The 19109-nt window shown below is 38.1% G+C and overlaps 2 protein-coding genes across 5 annotated transcripts; both read right to left on the bottom strand.

The window, feature by feature from the left end:
• Positions 1 to 244: 244 nt before the first annotated feature.
• Positions 245 to 9878, bottom strand: LOC146566840 (leukocyte elastase inhibitor-like). Of its 3 annotated transcripts, none has more exons than XM_085286342.1 (9): positions 9520 to 9878; positions 8980 to 9161; positions 7785 to 7925; positions 7397 to 7514; positions 6093 to 6235; positions 5479 to 5556; positions 5262 to 5351; positions 3890 to 4070; positions 245 to 1965 (listed from the first exon to the last, which is right to left on the bottom strand). In XM_085286342.1, the coding sequence occupies exons 2-9, from the start codon at positions 9154 to 9156 to the stop codon at positions 1727 to 1729; spliced, it is 1167 nt and encodes a 388-aa protein (XP_085142468.1). In that variant the 5' UTR covers positions 9157 to 9161; positions 9520 to 9878; the 3' UTR covers positions 245 to 1726. The 3 variants fall into 3 exon arrangements, with proteins under 3 accessions (XP_085142468.1, XP_085142469.1, XP_085142470.1); XM_085286343.1 differs by having other exon boundaries at positions 9530 to 9878; XM_085286344.1 differs by lacking the exon at positions 9520 to 9878 and having other exon boundaries at positions 7785 to 7854; positions 8980 to 9014.
• A 1674-nt stretch (positions 9879 to 11552) lies between these two features.
• LOC146566839 (immunoglobulin superfamily member 1-like) lies at positions 11553 to 16266 on the bottom strand. 2 transcript variants are annotated; one of them, XM_085286337.1, is made up of 7 exons: positions 16224 to 16266; positions 16041 to 16076; positions 15653 to 15955; positions 14696 to 14971; positions 13439 to 13762; positions 12840 to 12965; positions 11553 to 12746 (listed from the first exon to the last, which is right to left on the bottom strand). In XM_085286337.1, exons 1-7 carry the CDS (start codon positions 16264 to 16266, stop codon positions 12478 to 12480), a joined length of 1377 nt encoding a protein of 458 aa, XP_085142463.1. In that variant the 3' UTR covers positions 11553 to 12477. The 2 variants fall into 2 exon arrangements, with proteins under 2 accessions (XP_085142463.1, XP_085142464.1); XM_085286338.1 differs by lacking the exons at positions 16041 to 16076; positions 16224 to 16266 and adding an exon at positions 14301 to 14588 and having other exon boundaries at positions 15653 to 15885.
• Between the last annotated feature and the right edge of the window lie 2843 nt (positions 16267 to 19109).

Here is a 19109-nt window from a genome sequence, read left to right as displayed (position 1 = left end):
CAGACAGTCCAAAATATTATAATTCTGATCATTTATCAGTACTGACACTTGTGAGACTTCATCAGAGGTGTGAGCATCACAGCAGATGTCTTTGTGTCAAAGTAACTGAGGATAAAACACAGAAAAACATGAAGGAGATTTTCCAGGCCTGGCTTTTTATAGCAGATAACTGCCCTAAAAATATTCTGCAACAGAACAAATCAACATATGAACATGACCTGATGCTGCTGAAGTGAAGCAGAGCAAAGTTACAGAGGTTTTATTAAAGACACAGCTAAGCATTTTGCAATTTGGCATAATTTTAAAAATGAGTTTCTTTGCTATTAAACAGCAGAAATTAGGCTTTCTTGTTGGAGGTCATTTTTGGGGAAAACAAAACCAGTGGCTGACGCACTCTACATGACTTGTGCGTAATAAGCGAACAAATAATGCAGAAAATAGATTTAGGATGGGAAACTGTTCTTGCAGTACACTGAGAGAGAAAGCTGTGCAGGAAGTGTGATTTTTATCATGGTGAAAGCAAAATAGCAAAAGTAAGAGGGAATTAATGACGATGTTTATCAAATGTGAAGCTTAGTTTTGATCTTCTTTTGCTGCTGGTTCAGTCAATTTTGGTTGGAGAGAGACAAAACCTGCAGCACCAGAATCTAGTGCAAAAAAATCCCAAAGACGTAAACACAAAGTGTGGACCCGGCGCATCAGAATCAGTGAGCTGTCGGCTTTCAGCACTGACGGCGTGTCCGCGTATGCGCCATCGGGTGAGAAAGCCCCATCTCACTGATTCTGATGCGTCGGGTCCGCGTTGCCTTTGTGAGGAATCCGTGTACCTGCTCTCATTTACTGTTTTAGCTGTTTGGTGGTTGTCAAAATAGTTTTGTGAGCTTTAACCTGAGATTCTGGCATTTCTCAGTAAACCCTTCGTTTTCACTCCGTCCTTTACGACAACAAAAGCAAAAAAGTACTTCGTGAACAATACCAGTTTAAATGGTATTTCACTCTCTAGAGGTTCATTTCTCCAGCTTACCAATTCAAAACGTTTAAGCCCGCCTGCTCTGCTCGGCTGTAGAAAGCAAGAGACTGAAAACATGGGCGCTGGCGCTAAGAAGGGACAAGAGCTGGCTAGAGCTTCAGCAATTGGCTGACACGAGATGAGTGGAATAAAACAATAGGCTCCCCTCCATCAACATTTGGAAAAACTTAGCCCTTGTTTAACCAAATCATATATATAAATCTGCGTCCCTTTTATGTTTAAATAAATATAGTGATTTTGTTTCACTGTTATTAAAGAAAGACAGTAAGAGCAGAAACAATTAACATGACATGTTTTACTTTTCTTTTTTTTTTCTTTTTTTAAAGATGTTTTTAGCAACTGGACCACATCTGGCTTGTTGGTGGTCCCTAACTGGCCAGTGTGATGTCAATGAGAAATAAAGATTCAAACATAAATTATACGTCATGCAATTCGTCTCATTTCAGCCACTAAACACTCTTTGATAAATTTCTGATCAGGAGATGGGACATTTGAAGAGTATGATATAAACATCGGAACAGATAACATTAAAGATGATAAAGTTTTGAAAATAGGAAAATACAAAACACAGAAAAAACGGATAGTATAGAGCTGTATATTAATATGAATACAGCGCTGTTGTGCAGTGATTTTGAAAGGTTCTCCAACTAAACACTAAAGACTTCTGGTACTGAGCTGCTCTAAAGGACACAGAGCTCACACAGGGCAGCAGAACCGACCAGCAAACAGGATGTTCATGGTGGGGTTATGTCTGATGAAGAAGAGGAAGGGGTGGTCTGCGATGAAGGATTTTAAATTGGCCCGCCTTATCTTGCCCGAGTGAAGCTCACACCAACCCATAACTTCAAAAGTAGCCTCAGTTGCCTTCTCGTGGACCTTCACAAAAGCCTTGTGGATGACTTTTGAAAGTACCAGATCTTTGCGCCCAGACATGCCTGTGACAGAGAAGTGAAAGGAGAACATTTTAAATGAACATAATGCTGCATTTTCATTTTTTTCTTTTTATCTGAGAGGATTTTTTCAAATTAAATTCTGATAAGGCTAGGTGGTGATATAGATCACCTGGTTGAGCTGACAACTAAAATACCAAAAGATCTGCAGGATCCTGGGTTTGAGTGTTTCCAGACCATTTCCTGCATGCCTCATCCTCTCCCTTTTATCCTCTCTACTATTCTGTCAAAGTGTGATATCTCAAAAATAAACCTTAATAAGGTCACTTCAACAGCCTGTCATTAGTGATTAGCAGAGGTGTGGACTCAAGTCACATGACTTGGACTCGAGTCATTAATTTTATGACTTTAGACTTGACTTGAACTTTTACACCAATGACCTGGGACTTGAATTGGACTTGAACCGGTTTACTTGAAAAGACTTGATATTTCACCCCAAATCTAAAATTTAACACGCATATTATATAGAAAGTGTGCACCATTAATTCAATTCATTGATTCATTTATTCAAACCACACTCCGTACGTATGTGTGCGTGAGCTGTAGCACAGCCAATCAAATTAACCAGATTTTTTTTTAAGAAAAAAAAAAAATGCTCAAAAATGCTGCAAGGAGTTATTTTTTTCAGGTACATAAACTATGAAGTAGTCAACAAAAAAAAAAAAACGAAATGCAATATACAAAACATGCAAGTAGAGAATCACAGACAGAGATGGAACAACTTCCAACTTTGTCTGACAGTTGAAGTTGCATAAAGAACGGTAGGTGGTCCTTCTCTTTTGCTACGATGGGATAGCTGACTTCATCTAACGAGCAAATGTTGTCCAGGCTACGTTGATGATACCGTTTTTTTTAATGTGTATGATATTTTTGTCATGCGATTTTAAAGCCGGTCCTACAAGCACATCCAAGAATAACATGCAGCTTATCTCAGAATTGTCGGTGAAAATTATTCTTGGAGCTAAGTTTAATTGAGCTGCATTTTAAAGAGGTGCAATTTCACAATTTGTGTATATTTTCTAAGTTCACTATTTCATCATGTGTTGAGAAAAATAGAGATTTAAAAATCACATGGTCTAATATTTACATTTAGCATAACTGCAACATGCTTTTTTTGTTTTTTTTTAAAGAATCGAAAGGACTTGAAATTCAAAGTCCGAGTAAAGTCACTCGGACTTTTACACCAGTGACTTGAGACTTGAGTCTGACTTGCCTGACATTACTTGAGACTTGACTTGTGACTTAAGGGTAAAGACTTGAGACTTACTTGAGACTTACTTGAGACTTGCAAAACAATGACTTGGTCCCACCTCTGGTGATTAGTGTCAGAGAGTACGTCTAGTTTAGGCAGGAGGAAGCCAGAACACCTCCCTGACTGTCTGTCAGTATTATAATATTTCACTAGCTGGGCCAATTCCTCATTTTATTTTTGACAGCGTTTTTAGTAAATAAAGGCAAATGACTTAAAAATATTAATAGCAGTTTGGAGAAGACCTCAGAGGGGACTGGCGGCGGCTCCTGGGCCAGGCAGATCCCCATGTGCTAATGAGACGTGAAAGAATTGAAAAAGGGCAGGGAATGAACAGCTTGTAGAGCTGAGGCTGTTATATATAGATAAGAACCGTAAAGGCCAAGTTTAGAGGTGTGGTCCCACTCCTGAAATTCAGATAATGTATCTACAATAAAAGTATCAGGACTGTCATATAAAAGTCCACCAGTCCATTCAAAACCCAGCAACAAAGCTTAGATCCTGCTTTCAAAATCTCACAGTAGTATGATCATCAAACAAGACAAACAATCTGCTGAAATAAGCAGCTCCATGGTCTTTTGGAGAACTCTTTCACTGCTGGAGCATTGTTGCTCTACACTCTGTTCATAAACACCAACAAACTGCAAACGTATGTCTCACCAGAGAAGTCACACTTTGTGTGATCAAAGGCATCCACCATGCCCATGCTGCTCAGGACTGTGTTCAGGTCATACGTCTCCTCCAGTGTAAATCGAGGCAGCCTCACATCAATATGATATGTTTGCATCTGGCCTGGATGAGTCCAAGCCACAAATTTCTCGTAGGTCAGCTCCTTCCCCAGCTGGGATGGAAACAATATCACTTATTAGAGATTGTGTGTGTGTGTGTGTGTGTGTGTGTGTGTGTGTGTGTGTGTGCAACTAGTCAAGTAATCATTGCTATTGTCACTAGTTAGTATCAGATGTACTAGTAATTTAATCAGTTTTACTGTTTACATTTTATTGATAAAATAAATTTATCAATAAATTTTACATTTTTGTGTCCTAAATGTTATGCAGCCATCTGCCACCAAATAGAGCAGTGTTGGTGAGAAATGCCATAAATTCGTTAATCTTGGCCTGATTTTTCTGTTAACATTATTTTATTTAATTACCTATTATTGCTACGTAACCCTTGTGGTGTCCTCGGATCAAAAATGGTCGCTAGGTGAATGGCAAACAAGCATATGGGAATCCCGAGGACACCACAAGATGAAAAAATAGGACCTGCAACCGACAGAAAATAGCTTTCTCTAAAAGGAGTTCAGTTTTTCAAAAAAGGCTCAGAGTAGAGCTGTTACTGCTTAAAAGGAGACAGCTGAGGGGGCACCTCCAGGGTAAGGTGTTCCCACCAGGCATACACTGTGACCTGCTGGAGAGAATAAATCTATTGGCCGGACTGGGAACACCTTAACATTTCCCCAGATAAGCTGGAGGACTTCTCTGCTTCGGCTGCTGTTCCTGCTACCCAACATCAGATAAGCACAAGAAAATTGATGGATGATTTATTGTTTTGTTATTTTAAATGTAAACTTTTATTCAAGTGATTGTCATGAATTCTCGAACGGCATCCATCATTCACGATGCACGGCACGATGTGCCACAGTTTTCAGCTGCAGTTTATTTATTTTTCAGTTGTTACTTTTTCATATTTCAGTAATGAATGAGCATCTTTAGTAGAAACATGTTTTCATATCATAGTTAATATATTTAAAATGTTTTTCTTCTTTGTCGTCTGTTTGGAGTTTAACGTGTAGTGTAAACGTGCGATGCGAGGTGCTGCACAGTTAAGCAACATGATTCATTCAAGAATGTCATTAAAAGTTTCAAATCACTTTGTTTACACAGTTCTGGACGTCGAGCACTTTTCAGATTTGACTTAATATCTGGGTGTTTGTCAGTTTTAGACTATTCGGTCAGTCTGATTTGTTTTCTTCGTTTAGTTGACTTAGAAATGAGTCACCAGGAACATCCCGAGTGTGTAAGTGTTCTACCTTCTCCAGTCCTGTTGTATCATCCTCTATCTCTGCAGGTAAAAAGATGAGCATGCTCACTTCCTTCCCACTGTAAGGCATCTCTAGAATCTGTCCAGCAGAGGGTTTCAAGCATTACTGCACATAAATCTACTGATACATTTACATTACAATCACTCTGTCAGTGAAATCTGATTATGCCAGTGATTTATATAAATATAATAAATATGATGGTTACCTTGCAGTTTGCTTCTTCGATGAAGGTAAACGCAAAGTCTTCTTCCTGTTTCATCATCTTCACAGGCTTTGAGTCATTCTGAAGACAAAAGAAATTAAAAGCATTTTTAATATAGTCATTGAAATATGTCTTGGATGCAAAAATGAATTAAATCACTCTGAAAAACTTTGCCTTTGATGCTGTGTGTCATGAATACTCATTTCCAGTCACAGATGTATTCTCATGACTTTTAATTAAAGTAGTTCGTAAAGAAGCTTTGTATGTCGTACACTCCCAAATAAATCTTATTTATCTCACACTTGGCCTTAATGCAGTCTCACATTAATAATTTTGGCTCCTCATCTTTAAAGCGCCCTCCTCTTGAGGCCATTTTGATTGGCTGTCCCTCTTTAACAAAAGGGGAGGGGCTGATCTTTCTGACATCATGCAGAGCAGAGAAACTGAAACCGGTCCTTAACATCAGTCTGAAATCTGAGTTTTGGCTCACAGATATTACTTGTATATTTGCTCGTGATTTGAAACTGTCCATGTTGAACAACCACAACTGCAATGACAATAGACTTTACAAGGTTATAGTTTCATAGTCAGTGTTCTGTTTTGATGAGAACTTTTACCTTGTTGAGCCAAAATTGAGCATCATAAGTTTTAGACCACGAGAAATTATTTATCCAGTAGCCTTTGAAGTGGGTGGCAGTGAACAACACCAGCCTGGTCAGTTCATTCAAATCATCTTCATCCACCACCTCTGTGATGTTACCTGGTGACCAAAGTAAAACCAAATGTAAACATTGAGAAGTAAAGCTTCAAAGACTGCAGCAAAGTTTTCATCCACAAATCTATGAGAACACGATGGACCCCACACTCTTTCAGCCTTTGTAGGCCAGAGAAACATGATGAGTTTTACAAATGCTGTTTAATATATTCTTTGACTATTAGTGAAACCCGAAGATATTATTCATCAGCACAACATGTGAATATTTAGAACAAGTATGTGTGCACAGCCATTCTGGCTAATGACTACAGCACACATGTAACAACTCATTATTGAAGTACTTATAAATCCTGCTTTTTCTAAACAAGATAAGATGAATGAGGTAAACAAGGGACATGAGATAAGCAGGTAAAGTTACATTAATGTGCTGTTCCACAAGATGGCGCTCCTCCCTATATTTCTTCATAATTCTCAACGCTCGGCATATACTTGAGTTGAGCTTCAGTCAAGGTCAACACATCTGGATGTAAACAAAGTATTCTGGTGCCTGGCAGCCACCTTGGAAGTGAAAGAGACTACCATTAATGCTGTGCCAGCACAAACAGGCAGGGAGCCAGAAACGCTTTTCATAGAAGGAAAGAGTTAATATTAAAATCTGATGGTATTTTAAGCTGTGCTGTAGTCTAACTTTCACAGAGCTCATTAAACTCAACTACCTGAACTCATATTGACCTGAGATACTGGGACAGGAAGAGTTTGACAGATAAAATATAAAAAGATACATAAACAAGAAGATTAAAAAAATATGAGAAGCGGCAGTGAGTGAGTTTGGCTGAAAAGAAACAAGTGAACAGAGGACTGTGCAGACACTGAGGAAGGTGGTTCTGGGATCCAGAGATCACTGCTGAATCAGCTTGAATCACTGTGGGTTAAATCAGGATTAACGGTGGAAGGAGCCCTTTGACAAACCCTGGTCACAGGTCTGTAAAGCTTCTTCACTCTTCAAAACTATGTTAAGTACAGCTACCATCACTTCTGAACACCAGGAGAAAAGAAATTCAGTATTTTCATGGTATCCTTACAGGTGCACACTCCTCACCTTAGAGGGACTTAGCAGGAGCAGTGAGTCCTGCTTATGAAAAACATGTGAACTTGAACTGGACATTATATGAAGTGATTGTGTATACATGTGTAAATGTGATCCACCTGGTGTGTGTTGCTGCACCCAGTGGTTGACATCAATCCTGACTTCTTCAGACCTGGTCTTGAAGTCCACAGACTCCAGCTCTGCTCTGTAATGTTTCTTACTTTGTATTAAGAATTCCTGAAACCACAGACGACACATTTATAAATTCACTCCAGCAAAGTGTCTGACATCACTGATTCTGATTTACTTCAGGCTGACATGATAAGAAAAGACTGTTATAGCCACATGAACACACATGCTGAATCACACATGCCTCATTTCAATCATTAACACAGTTTTAGATTCTGATCAGTCAGAACTCACAGCATTTCTCTCTCTGCCTCTCATTTACTCCAAAACACACGAGCTCATGAAGAATCACACTCTACATAAGAAGAAGAAACAGACCTGAGTAAAGGGGCAGGACTTCTCTCTGTACAGTCTGTTAGCAACACTGAAGGTAAATGGAGCATCTGTCCTGTTGAGTACAGTGAGAAGTTGGGCGAAGCTGCTGTGAACATCACCCCAACAATCCTCGGTTTGCAAGCACTGTGGACAAAACACTTTAGTGGATTCAAAGAAGGACACAGAAGAAAATTCTGGACTGGATCTAAAACAAAGAAACTAACTTTTGATTTTCTTTCTTTGTCGTTAGATGATTTGTTATTATTTGTTTCCTCTGAGTGCCCAGCTTCTTCAACATCCCCAGGGAACCTTTCTGTTATCTGGATTCACTTAGCCTAACATCAGCAATAAGTGCTCACATGAGCCCTACGTTTCCATCTTCACTATCCAATAAAAGCCACAAATAACAAAAAACGGAGCTTACTGTGTCACAGCCTAAAGGAGACAGAAATAACTTTAGTTTCTCAACAAAGAAAATGAAATTAATTTTATTGATTGACAAGGTTTTCTTAGTATGTGTTTCACTCTCCTAACCTCTGTGTAGTAACAGTACGTAACTGTAACTTCCTTTTAAAACGTTGTGAGTGTGTGAAAACGGGAAAAACAACTAATTGTAAGCTGCATTCAAGCTCATGATGCACTTTGTGTCTTCATTCATATCAGGCTGTGGTAACTCAGCTCCTTAAAGATGAACAGACAAAGACTGTATCCACAGAGTGGAGCTGTTATTATTTTGTGTATTTCTCAAAGCTAGTAGGAAGACTGTTTGTGCAGCATTGATCCTGTTGGAAAGATTTGAACTTTCTGTTAATAAATCTCAGAAAACTGGTTTGGTTTCAGTCTCAGTTTATTTTTCCACATTACTCTGGAGTTACTTTCTCATTTAGGTTGTCATGTTGACTTGAGTTTAGCTTATTTGACCTCTTTTAAGGGTCCAACATTATCACTTTTGTATGAGTTACTGTGCCCTCATGTCTAACCAGCTCAGTCGCTCACATTAGGTTTCAGACTATAATAATATCACACTGATACACTGGAGACAAGTCAGGGTCATTTATACAGTTATAATGGTCACAGTGGTTTCCAGCAGCTGCCCAGATTAACACCAGAGCATCCTGCATGTGTTAAAATGAGTACCACTACAACAACTATTCTGCACTATAATTTTAGTGTTAGTGTGTGAGCATGTGTACTGTACCTCTGACATCTGTGTGGCTGTGTTGCCTCTGGCCCCCAGCATCACCATAGCCAGGGCTGAAGAGATGCTGAACGGGGAGAAAAAGATGTTTCCCGTCTTGTTGTTATTGCTCAGCTGTTTGAGCAAAGCCAGAGAGAAGGCACTGTTTGCCTCTGACAGAGAGATTGCAGATCCCATTGTTTCTGGTACAAAGAAGTCGGGCAGTGAGTTGTTTAATGCACCAAGTAAGATTAATTAAATCTAACTGAGCTTCACTTTACCTAAAAACTACAAAAACTATGGTGGCTGTTATTCAGGGTTTTTGTTTAAAACGACATCCTTCATGGTGTGTATGCAGATTTAGTCACAAAGCTCCCAGAGAAGTCAGTGAGTTATAAACAGCTGAAAGGGTTAGCATTACTCTTTGAGCGCACATGGAAAAAAAATCTGCAACAGGATTATAGTTATACACACAAGATATAAACACTGTTTACGGGTAATTTATGAGTAGTCGCCACGTAGACGTGATTTGTAAAAACTGAATAAAGTTACATGACTTACTGACGCTCACTTTTCTTTCGTCGTCAGACGGTCAGGATTCTTTCTGGCTTAGTAAATGATTAGCAGGAAATCTAAATTCTTAGAGGCTGATGCGAGATGCTTTATTGAAGCAGAGTGATATACAACCAAAAGCGAGGGTGGCGAGAAACAGAACTAAGAACGACTCCGAACTGGGAAAACTAATAAAACAAAACTGAAACCTGAACCCGCAGGAAGACACGGAGGGAGTGACTCAGGGAGGTAACACAGCATGGAGGAACAAAGACGGACCAATAACGCACACAAGAGGACACATACTATAAATACACACAGAGGAAACGAGGAAACCGCACACAGGAGGGAGATCCAGCTGAACCTAATCCGAGGAGACAGGGAGGACGCAAGCTGAATACACTGACATCAGGAACGGACCTTCAAAGTAAAACAGGAAATACACAGAATACACAGACTGGACTCAGAGACACGGTACAGACAAGGAACAGAGGGAGCACAGAACCAAAACCCTAACAACTAAAAAGTCTAAACCCAAATACATACACAGAATAAACTGGAACATAAGATCATAATAATAAACACAAAACGCTGGGTCAAATGACACTAACCAGGTTTTAAACAGCAACTAATTTAATTCGTTTACCTCAGTTCTTCATTATCTATTTAAAGGTCTTTGGGAAGCATGTTAATTATATAGTCAGTTATTTATTTACGCAGGTGTAAATTATGTCTTTGAGATTTAATAACCATTGTGTAAATCTGGAAGTAATATTATTTGTGAATGTTCCATTTATCCTCCTCTTCATGTTCAACAGGTGAGCGTATTTTGTATAGAAGCATGCTGCTACAAGCCCGAAACAGCATTAAGGGCAATGCCAGTTGCTGGCACATTTTATACTCACTAAAAACTTACCTGCAGATTTTTCCTGTTTCTTTACAGGCACACAGACAAAATAAACGTAATAATAATAATAATAATAATAATAATAATTTAATTAATATTTAATTAATTATTTAATTAATGCTTTACATGGTCAGTGTGCAATATCTCATCTTTGTGTTTTTACGAATGACAATTTTTAAAGCTCCAAAGCCACCTGTTCCACTTCTCTTTAAATGAGAAAAAAGATAAAAACGAACACCTGTTCCTACACACACGTTACACACTGATTACTAAAATAAGTCTGATTTTTAAGAATTACAGCAAGTTAACTTTACTTATGTCTTCATATATTTTTGTTTTGGGTGGGGGAGCTTCCACAGAGCTTTCCGCAGCTAGTTCACAGGTAAGAGGCGGTTAGTTGCTGAAAGTTTCACAGTGTGTATCACAATCATATGGGGATGCATGCGTGAATATGTGTATGTATATCTAATGAAATATGAGCAAGCTGAATTTCTGTTGATTACAGATAGATACAGATACGTGCTGTGCATTCATACTTACATACATATCACAGTGATACATTAGTCTGCTAGTGCATGTATGTAACAGTCACGTTTCTCATTAATGCACCCCGAATAATAAGGCAAACACAATGTTTAATTAAAGAGGTTAACATTTTCTTTTTCTCTTTAAAAAATAGAAAAATGACAAAAGAGCAAAGAGCAGCAGTTTGGGTTTCCACTGTTGATTCACAGACAAATCCTGATCTGATGCCAGGAAATGAGAAGCTAATGCTTGAAAGGTTTCATAATGCAATTGCACAAGTCATCGTGTGTGAATAGTTCTGTGTATATGTGTTGAAATATGTGGTTAATACTGAGTAAGAGCTCATGCTGAATAAGTTAAAGATACATTCTACAAAACGTATAGGAAGACTGAGACTGCTAATGCATGTATGTAACAGTCAGACAGGTCAGTGGCTAAATGATAAATACAGGTGTGCGCTGTAGGTCACTGTTTTGGAGATAGTTGCAGTTATATTGTGTAATTAATTTCCAAATACTCCAAGAACAAGTTGTTTTTTGTTTTTATTGCAAATTTATTTGCATTATATCATTTAAATAATCATCAGAAATACAAAGATTAGCTTGGCTTCACAATAAAAACTTGCCTAATGTATTCTTTTACTTTATACTTAAAAAGAATATACAAAATATACATACTCTGCATCAATAGTGCTACACTGAGTTTTAGCAAAACAGCCTTATACAACTCAAATAAATCAAATGAGCAGGAAATGAAATATTAACTTTACATTTTTCTTGACATTCAGCTCAATTTAGAGTAAAATCAGATGCAACCTTTAATTGATGTGATTCTGTGAGAAAATTCAACACATCACATTGGACAGAAAAACATGTTATTCCCTGTTGCTGGTATTTCAGGAAGGACACTTGTACATATTTGAATTGTACCTGAAACACTGTTTTACATTTCTACACACAACAAAATGAATAAGCTGCTTCAAACATCTCCAAAGTGAAATTTCTATGATTTCAGGAACATCTTTTTTAAGCGTTCACGGTCTTCAGTGCAAACAACAGCATAAACACACAGGTGCACCTCTGCACCACCTCTAAACTAATAAACTAACAACCAGTGTCCAGCAGAAAAGTTATCGCTAAGCCATTTCATTTTGTACAAATCCAGCTTTTCTGAGTTTGTGTCTGACCAGATGCAGCTTTCTGAACCATCTTTTCAACGTTCTTATACTTACACTTATCACCACACTGTGTTTATGTGCTTAAAAAGAAATTATTTTTAACTAAAACCAATTCTGAACTATAATTTCACCAACTCATCTACACGGACATTTTATAGAGGGTATTATTAAAAGACAGAAATTCAAAATGTGTAATCTGTGATAAACTAGATCCCCCCACAATATTTACACTGATGACGAGCCAGAAAGGCTGCAATGTTCTGATCAATGATGGAGCCTCTAGCTTCCAATCTTAAAATGTATTAAATATTATTCTGACTGTGTTAATCTGAATGGATCGATGTTAATCATTATAAATCTAAATGTTTTGATAAATGTCCTCTTGTTCTTCATAAAGGTCGACAGTTTGTTCAGCAAACATCTGTGTTACATATACATGATCATTTTCATCACCGCTGCTTTGTTCTTCGTCTGCTTCCATTTTTCTCTCTTTCTCATATATTTCCTCTCTCTTCGCTCTTCCTGTTTGTTTGGTAAAATTCCTGTAGGTGTTCAGTGTCTCAACATTCATATAGATCCTCTCCTCGTCACTGACGTCATCTTCTTCATTACAGGTTTTTAGAGTCACTGAAACACAGCACAGCAGATTTTTCTAGATGTCATGATCAAAATAAAGCTGCTGATTCATGTAATATGTTGTTTGTTCTGGTGAGCACTGACCTGTGGTGTGGATGTGGGCCTGCTGTGTTTGCCTCCTTCTCCTGAGCACCAGTAAGACCACCAACAAGACCAGCAGGAGCAACAGGACCACAGGAACTACAGACGAGACCAGCAGCATCCGAGGAACTAAGAGAGAAAAGGTTTTTGTCAAAAATGAAAGATAGAAAGTGGTTTTGTATTATTTATTGGCACTTCCTATTTCCTTTGTAATCATGGTTTTACATAGTAAGGAGGTTCTTGTTTGGCAAACGTGTGTTAATCAGAAATGAGTTTAAGACTAATTACAGACTTTTGATGAATCTACAGTCGTATGGAGTCTTTTATTTATTGTTTAGGATGACATTTGTATCTAACATGTTTGGAGTGTTAGAGGGATCTGAGCACCCACAGAAAACACAGGCAAAGGTGCTAAATGCAAACACAGTTAGCTCAGGTAACAAAGACACACAAACACCAAACCTTCTGTGAGACAACAGTGTTTATCTCTGTGAAGGTTCTCAGTCATCCAGGTCATCGTAGTCAAAGGAGTGTTTATCATATCGCCAGCATTTACTGTCCTTCTAGGACAGTACAAAACATAAATTCAATAGTATACTTACATTTAATGATGACAGTAATGGGTGCTGTTGCAGTAGAACTCAATGTCCGTGTGGACACTGTGACTTCATACACACAGCTGTAGTTGCCTTGGTGTTCATACTCAGCTACAGGGAAACTAAAGGAGGCTGAGTTGTTGACTGCTGGCTTGCTGTCTGTGACGTTGGAGTCAGAGAAGATGAGAAAGAACCGTCCACTGGAAAATGTCGAGTTAATGGAGCAGGTGAAGACAAAACTGTAACCCTTGGTGATCTCTGCACCTTCAGGACCCCAGACCAGACCTGCACCAGGAGAGGTCAGGGAGATGCTGGGTGTCTGCAGTCTCACTGGGGAATAAAAGGTACCAGGATTAAGAAGGAAGCAGAATCAAACACAACACTTAGTTTCTTGTTTACACATTTAGCAGTTATGGACCAGCATTAACATATTATTGTTATGCTGAATTTGATTTGATGAATGATCTTATAGGTCTTTGCAAACTCTGGATTTGATTCTTTCATTGCTAAACGCTCCACAGTCTCCCATAATTAACCTCTAATACTGTCTGGTTGCTGCTTGCTACAGTGGGCTTTGAGAGCATTTTTGATAATGGCCAAAAAACATGAACCAGTAAAAATATCAGATAAATAAAGTGACTAAAAACTATATAGAGCAGCAGATTCTATCTTTAATACACTCTTTTTATATGTAACAATTAAATAAGTTTAAAGCTCTGATTGAAAAACTCTTTCAATTACTTTGTTACAGAGTTTTTTTTTAAAAAATCAAAGGATCTGTGATAAAAATGCAGTACTCTCTTATTCATGTCACTCTTATCTCGCTTTGTTCCAAGAGTTACTCCATACTTGTTTTTGTTTTTCTTACCAGTAACAGAGAGTCTGACAGAATCACTTAATGGGGAGCTGAATTCACGACTTGAGCCTCTTTTCTTATACTGACACTGGTAAGATCCCAGTGTCAGTATAAGTATAATTTTGAAGGTAGCAGAGTTTGTGTTGGAGGTTTGGCTCCTCCTGAATGAACCCTGAATTTGACTCAGAGTGAACGAGCCACCTAAAACCTGAGTTGAGACTGAACATGTGATTTCAACAGTCTGACCCCAGGTCACCTCACCAACAGGGTAAATGGAGATACGAGGTTTCGGAAACCTCACTGAAAAAATATCAACATATCAAAGCATTATCTCACCAGGTTACTGATTCTATTATTGAAAGAAGAGAATGAAACAAACAACTTGGCAAAGTGGATTTTTTTCTTACCAGTAACAGAGAGTCTGACAGGGGAAGAGCTGAAACTTCTACTTGTTTTCATGTACTGACACTGGTACAGTCCATCATGATCAAAGTTCACATTGTGAAGACTGAATGTAACAGAGCTCATAGAGGATGTTTGACTCTGGCTGAATGAGCCTGAAGTCTTCTGGAGGATAAAAGTTCCACCTGAGAACTTGTATGAGACTGAGCAAGTGATTCGGACGTCCTGACCCCAGGTGACCTCATTACTGTATAAGGAGATGGTGGGCTCTGGGAGGGTTTCTAAAGAAATGATACAGTATTAGATAAGACAGGACATAGTCAAGATCTGATCAGATAATCTTAGTGGCTGATGGCTTAGCTGATACCATTTTATGTATGCAAATGAAAAACCTCAAATACTTGAGGGGCTTAAGTGGAAGCTTTTTTTGACCCTGCTGCTCTTTGAATACAATTGTTGGAGGTTATTGCTGCTAAAAATTAAAGAGTTCACTTTTTTGGACAAGCACTGAAAATACTGTGCTGCACACATTGCTGCCTGAAAGAAAAATGACTTTCTCTTAACTCCACATGAATTAGAAAATACTGTCAACAGTCACATTTTTAGGATCTTAGGATGGCAAACTTTTTCAAGATAAAAAGTCTGTAAATTAGGCTTTAAGTGAAGTCTGAGCTCAAAGTTCTTCACAAGCCTTGAGTAAGAAACGTGTTAACATGGTATGTTTAATTATGCAAAACAGTTATCTCATTAAATATGCATCAAACTGCAAACATGTTCAACAGAAAGACTGAGTGTAATAAAACAACAACTAAATGTGTGTTTTAAACATTTGAACATCTTTTCTGCGAAAGTAAAATATGATGGAATGAGATCTTACTAGAATCTAAGTATTGACAAGTACAAGAAAAAAACAGCTATTATAAAGTGATAAGACCATAAACACTATAGAAAAGTTTTCTTACCTGAACAGACGACGCCAGCGTCCTGACCAAAGTTACAGGAATAACTAATGCTGTACCTACAATAATCTAGAGAAGTTTCACTTCCTGAACAGTCCACATCATCAAGCATGATAGTCCCTGTACCTTGACCAAAGTAAGCAGACCTACCGGCCTGCAGAGCTATCCCACAGCCCAGCTCTCTACAGGCCACCTCGGCATCTTTTAAGTCCCAGCCATTATCACACACTCTTCCCCCGGAGTAAGAGTAAGAGTTATAGATTTCAACTCTTCCAGAGCACCGAGATCCAGCTAATCTGATCCAACCTACCAGGAAAAAGAAAATATGAACTATATTGCAAAAATGGCTTTAAATTGAAAATGTAAGTATGCCAGGTTAGAACAGACTGACCTGCAGAAGGTGAAGGTGACACCACGAGATAAACAACTATGGGAAAATGAAAACATGGAATGTTATCAAGACATAAAGTTATTCAGTCTAAAAATAATTTAAGAAAAGTTGTTGTAAAGTTATCCAGACTGTCTCTGTGATAGATAAATAAAAGCACTGAAAATTATGGAAAATCTGCTTTACCAAGAATCAGGAAATGAAGTGCTCTCTTCTCTCTGCCCTCCATGACTGAGAAGAAAGGCTGCTGCTTCATGTCATTTATGAGAACAGATGACAGAAACCTGAACTAAAACCTGTGGTTTACAAAAACACTTTGCACTGGTTATCCTTCTGAAACACTTCTCCTTTTGATTTCTTTCTTTCTTTTTTTCTTACTTGAAAGTAACAGAGCACTAATACTGAACAACAAAAGCAAACGGCAGCACTCAAATAACAAATTTACCAGTTCTGGACTTGAAAATACATACAAACCTTTTCCTTATATGCACCTGATTTATTTATGTACATCAGTGTGAATGTATGTGCATCAAAACTTCTGAGATATCATGTGTAAGAAAATTGAATGTTGGCATTACTCTCTCTGCCTGAAAAAAGAAAAAAAATAGAAAATGAAAAAATTACAAAAAACATAAAAAATAAAGACACAGTAACAGAGCTCTAATCTACGGTGTAATTAATCAATCATTTCTAAAAACTAATAAAAACATTTTATCCTGATGTTTTCTAGCAATTTTTGAGCATTTTACTTCATTTTATTTTCTGTCCTCCACCAGCTTCCCTGGTCTGAGCTTCACATGTTGTAGCTGTGGTTCCTCTTCTTTTTAATAAACTAAATGACTGAAAACAACACGTGTTTCCATATAATAAACACTCATAACTAAAACGTGATCTTTAATTCATTAAAGGGTTTGATAACATTTTTGCTTCTGTATATTCAGGAAAATGTCAAAGAAGTAAAAACGATCAGTGTTGGTTTTTCACAGAAAGTTCACAGACAGGAGGTGGTTCAGTGCCAGGAAAGGAGAAGCTAGTGGTTAAAGTTTCACAGTGCAGCTGCTTTAGTGTGCACGTGTATATACTTTTATGTATCTGGCAAACGATGCTGCAAGATGACCAACTGAATTTCTGTTGACCATAGATGGACACATATGCATCTGTACACTCAGACACACTTATAGTAAATATGATTACACTTTACAAAAGTAAAGACACAGTTCATGAAATACAAGTCGACAACACGAGCTCCTCCATAGGGTAGCTGGGCAAAGCCAGTGAGGAACTCAGTCGAGCCAGCTCAGGTTGTCATGTCATGGGTCTTAGAAACAGAGTTTTGAGTTTTGTGGAAATATGGATTATTATTATTTTTTACTGTTATTGTAGTTTTATGATTTGTGCTTCTGGTTCCTCTTTATGTTAGAGTATTTAGCCTGTATTTGTCACGATCCTGGGTTGTTTGATCCAGAGTTTTGAGTTTTCATATATTTTGATGCTTTATGGTTTATGTTCAAGTTCATTTACTTATCTTAAGCTCCTACGTTGCCCTGTTATATTTCATTGTTTATTAGATTCCCCTCGTGTCTTCACCCCTGTGTTTAAGTCTCCTTCACCCTTCATCTGTTTCAGTGATGTCTTTGTCTCCTGTCCCCTCCTCTTGTTTACAAGTTCCCCTGTGACCTGTTCCATCTGTCATGTGTGTTTCCCCCCACACATTACGTTCTGTTTGTGCTTAGTTATGTCCATGTCTCATCTCCAGTCCCCTTTCCCCTCTGCGTGTAGTTACAGTGTGCGTGTTCCTCGTCGGTTCATTTCTGCTTCATTTCTGCGTTTCCTATGTTGTCAAGCTCATGTTGTCATGTCTGCTTCCCATTGTGTTTCCATGTTCAGCGTGTGTTCAATTTCACTTCCCCTGTGGCATCACTATGTTCATTCGTATCAGCTGTTTCCTCATGTGTTTCCACTCCCCCTGATCACCTCCTGTGTGTATTTATCCTCTGTGTTTTCATTCATTTCATGTCCAAGCGTCTGCTACGTCATGACATGTTTCCAGGTCTTCATGTATGCATGCCCAGTTGTCATGTTTAGGGTATTTCATGTTTTCCTTCTTGTTTTCCCGATTTTAGATTATTGTTTAGCTTTGAATTGATTTCACGCTTTTGTTTTGGGCTGTTAAAACCTGCCTTTAATAAACGTCTCGCTTTCTGTTAACATTAAGTTTTGTTCTCGCATGTCTGCCCTTGGGTCCTACTCCTCACTCCACACAGTCAGCTTCCATTAACTGTGACTGTATTGTCCATATTCCTCTTTGTTTGTTGTTTAATATGACTCCCCTGTGTCCTCTGTATATGTTTAGTCTGTCTTTTGGGTTTAGTATTACAGGCTCTCTCTTGGTTTGGGTTCTTTGTTTTTCTTTAGTTAGCCTTACAAATAGTTTACTATTTGTAAGAGTTGTAACCTTAGTTAAGTACCTTGTGTTTTTTGAGGTTTAGATGTCTTTATTTTCTTCTTTAATTGTTTTTTTGTTTTGTTTTGTTGAGTTTGTTCTCTTTTGTATTCCTTGAAATACTGAGTCTTCATTTTCTTTTGTTGGTTTCAGTCACTGATGACTTGTAAAGTTGTGTTAGTTAGTTCCCTCTGTGTTCAATTTCTCGCTGTCTTTCACTGTTTTCTTGTCTCTGTCTTTGTGTATGGGAGGAGACCATTGGACTGACTTGAATCACTCCATTATACTCATTTCCATGTTACACAGCCCAATAACGTTTTTGTCTTACTTTACTCCAGTTCACAGGAGTTAATCTCCAAGCCTCGAGGGCCAGTGTCCTGAAACGTTTCCATGTGTCCCTCTTGCAACACCCCTGAATACAATTAGTATGTCATTAGTAAGACTCTATAGAACCTCGCTGCATGCTGAGGTGGCATTTCAGCCATTTGAATAATGTCACAGCAGCTCATGAGGGAATGAACGTGCAATAAAAGTAGATTTAGAAGTACTTCTTTTTTTTTTTTTTTAAACTTACACTTTTATTTAAATTTAGTTGAGTAGGATTAGGGGTTGCCGCCTCGGCATCCAGT

This window comes from Mchenga conophoros, linkage group LG9, assembly GCF_057382185.1.
Source record: "Mchenga conophoros isolate Kocher_MC1m ecotype Shallow Benthic linkage group LG9, M_conophoros_male_GT1.1, whole genome shotgun sequence".
NCBI classification, from domain to species: domain Eukaryota; kingdom Metazoa; phylum Chordata; class Actinopteri; order Cichliformes; family Cichlidae; genus Mchenga; species Mchenga conophoros.
This window is presented reverse-complemented; position numbering and strand designations above follow the sequence as displayed.

What these genes read in the sequence shown, in the direction of transcription:
- LOC146566840 (XM_085286342.1), bottom strand. Translation starts at nt 9,156, where the DNA reads ATGGGATCTGCAATCTCTCTGTCAGAGGCAAACAGTGCCTTCTCTCTG. An exon ending in CAGCCACACAGATGTCAGAG is followed by an intron (nt 7,926 to 8,979) that starts GTACAGTACACA and finishes TTTTGTCCACAG; the next exon opens with TGCTTGCAAACCGAGGATTG. An exon ending in CTCAATTTTGGCTCAACAAG is followed by an intron (nt 5,557 to 6,092) that starts GTAAAAGTTCTC and finishes TTTTGTCTTCAG; the next exon opens with AATGACTCAAAGCCTGTGAA.
- LOC146566839 (XM_085286338.1), bottom strand. Translation starts at nt 15,761, where the DNA reads ATGCTTGATGATGTGGACTGTTCAGGAAGTGAAACTTCTCTAGATTAT. An exon ending in CGCTGGCGTCGTCTGTTCAG is followed by an intron (nt 14,972 to 15,652) that starts GTAAGAAAACTT and finishes TCATTTCTTTAG; the next exon opens with AAACCCTCCCAGAGCCCACC. An exon ending in TGTCAGACTCTCTGTTACTG is followed by an intron (nt 13,763 to 14,300) that starts GTAAGAAAAACA and finishes TTTATTCCCCAG; the next exon opens with TGAGACTGCAGACACCCAGC.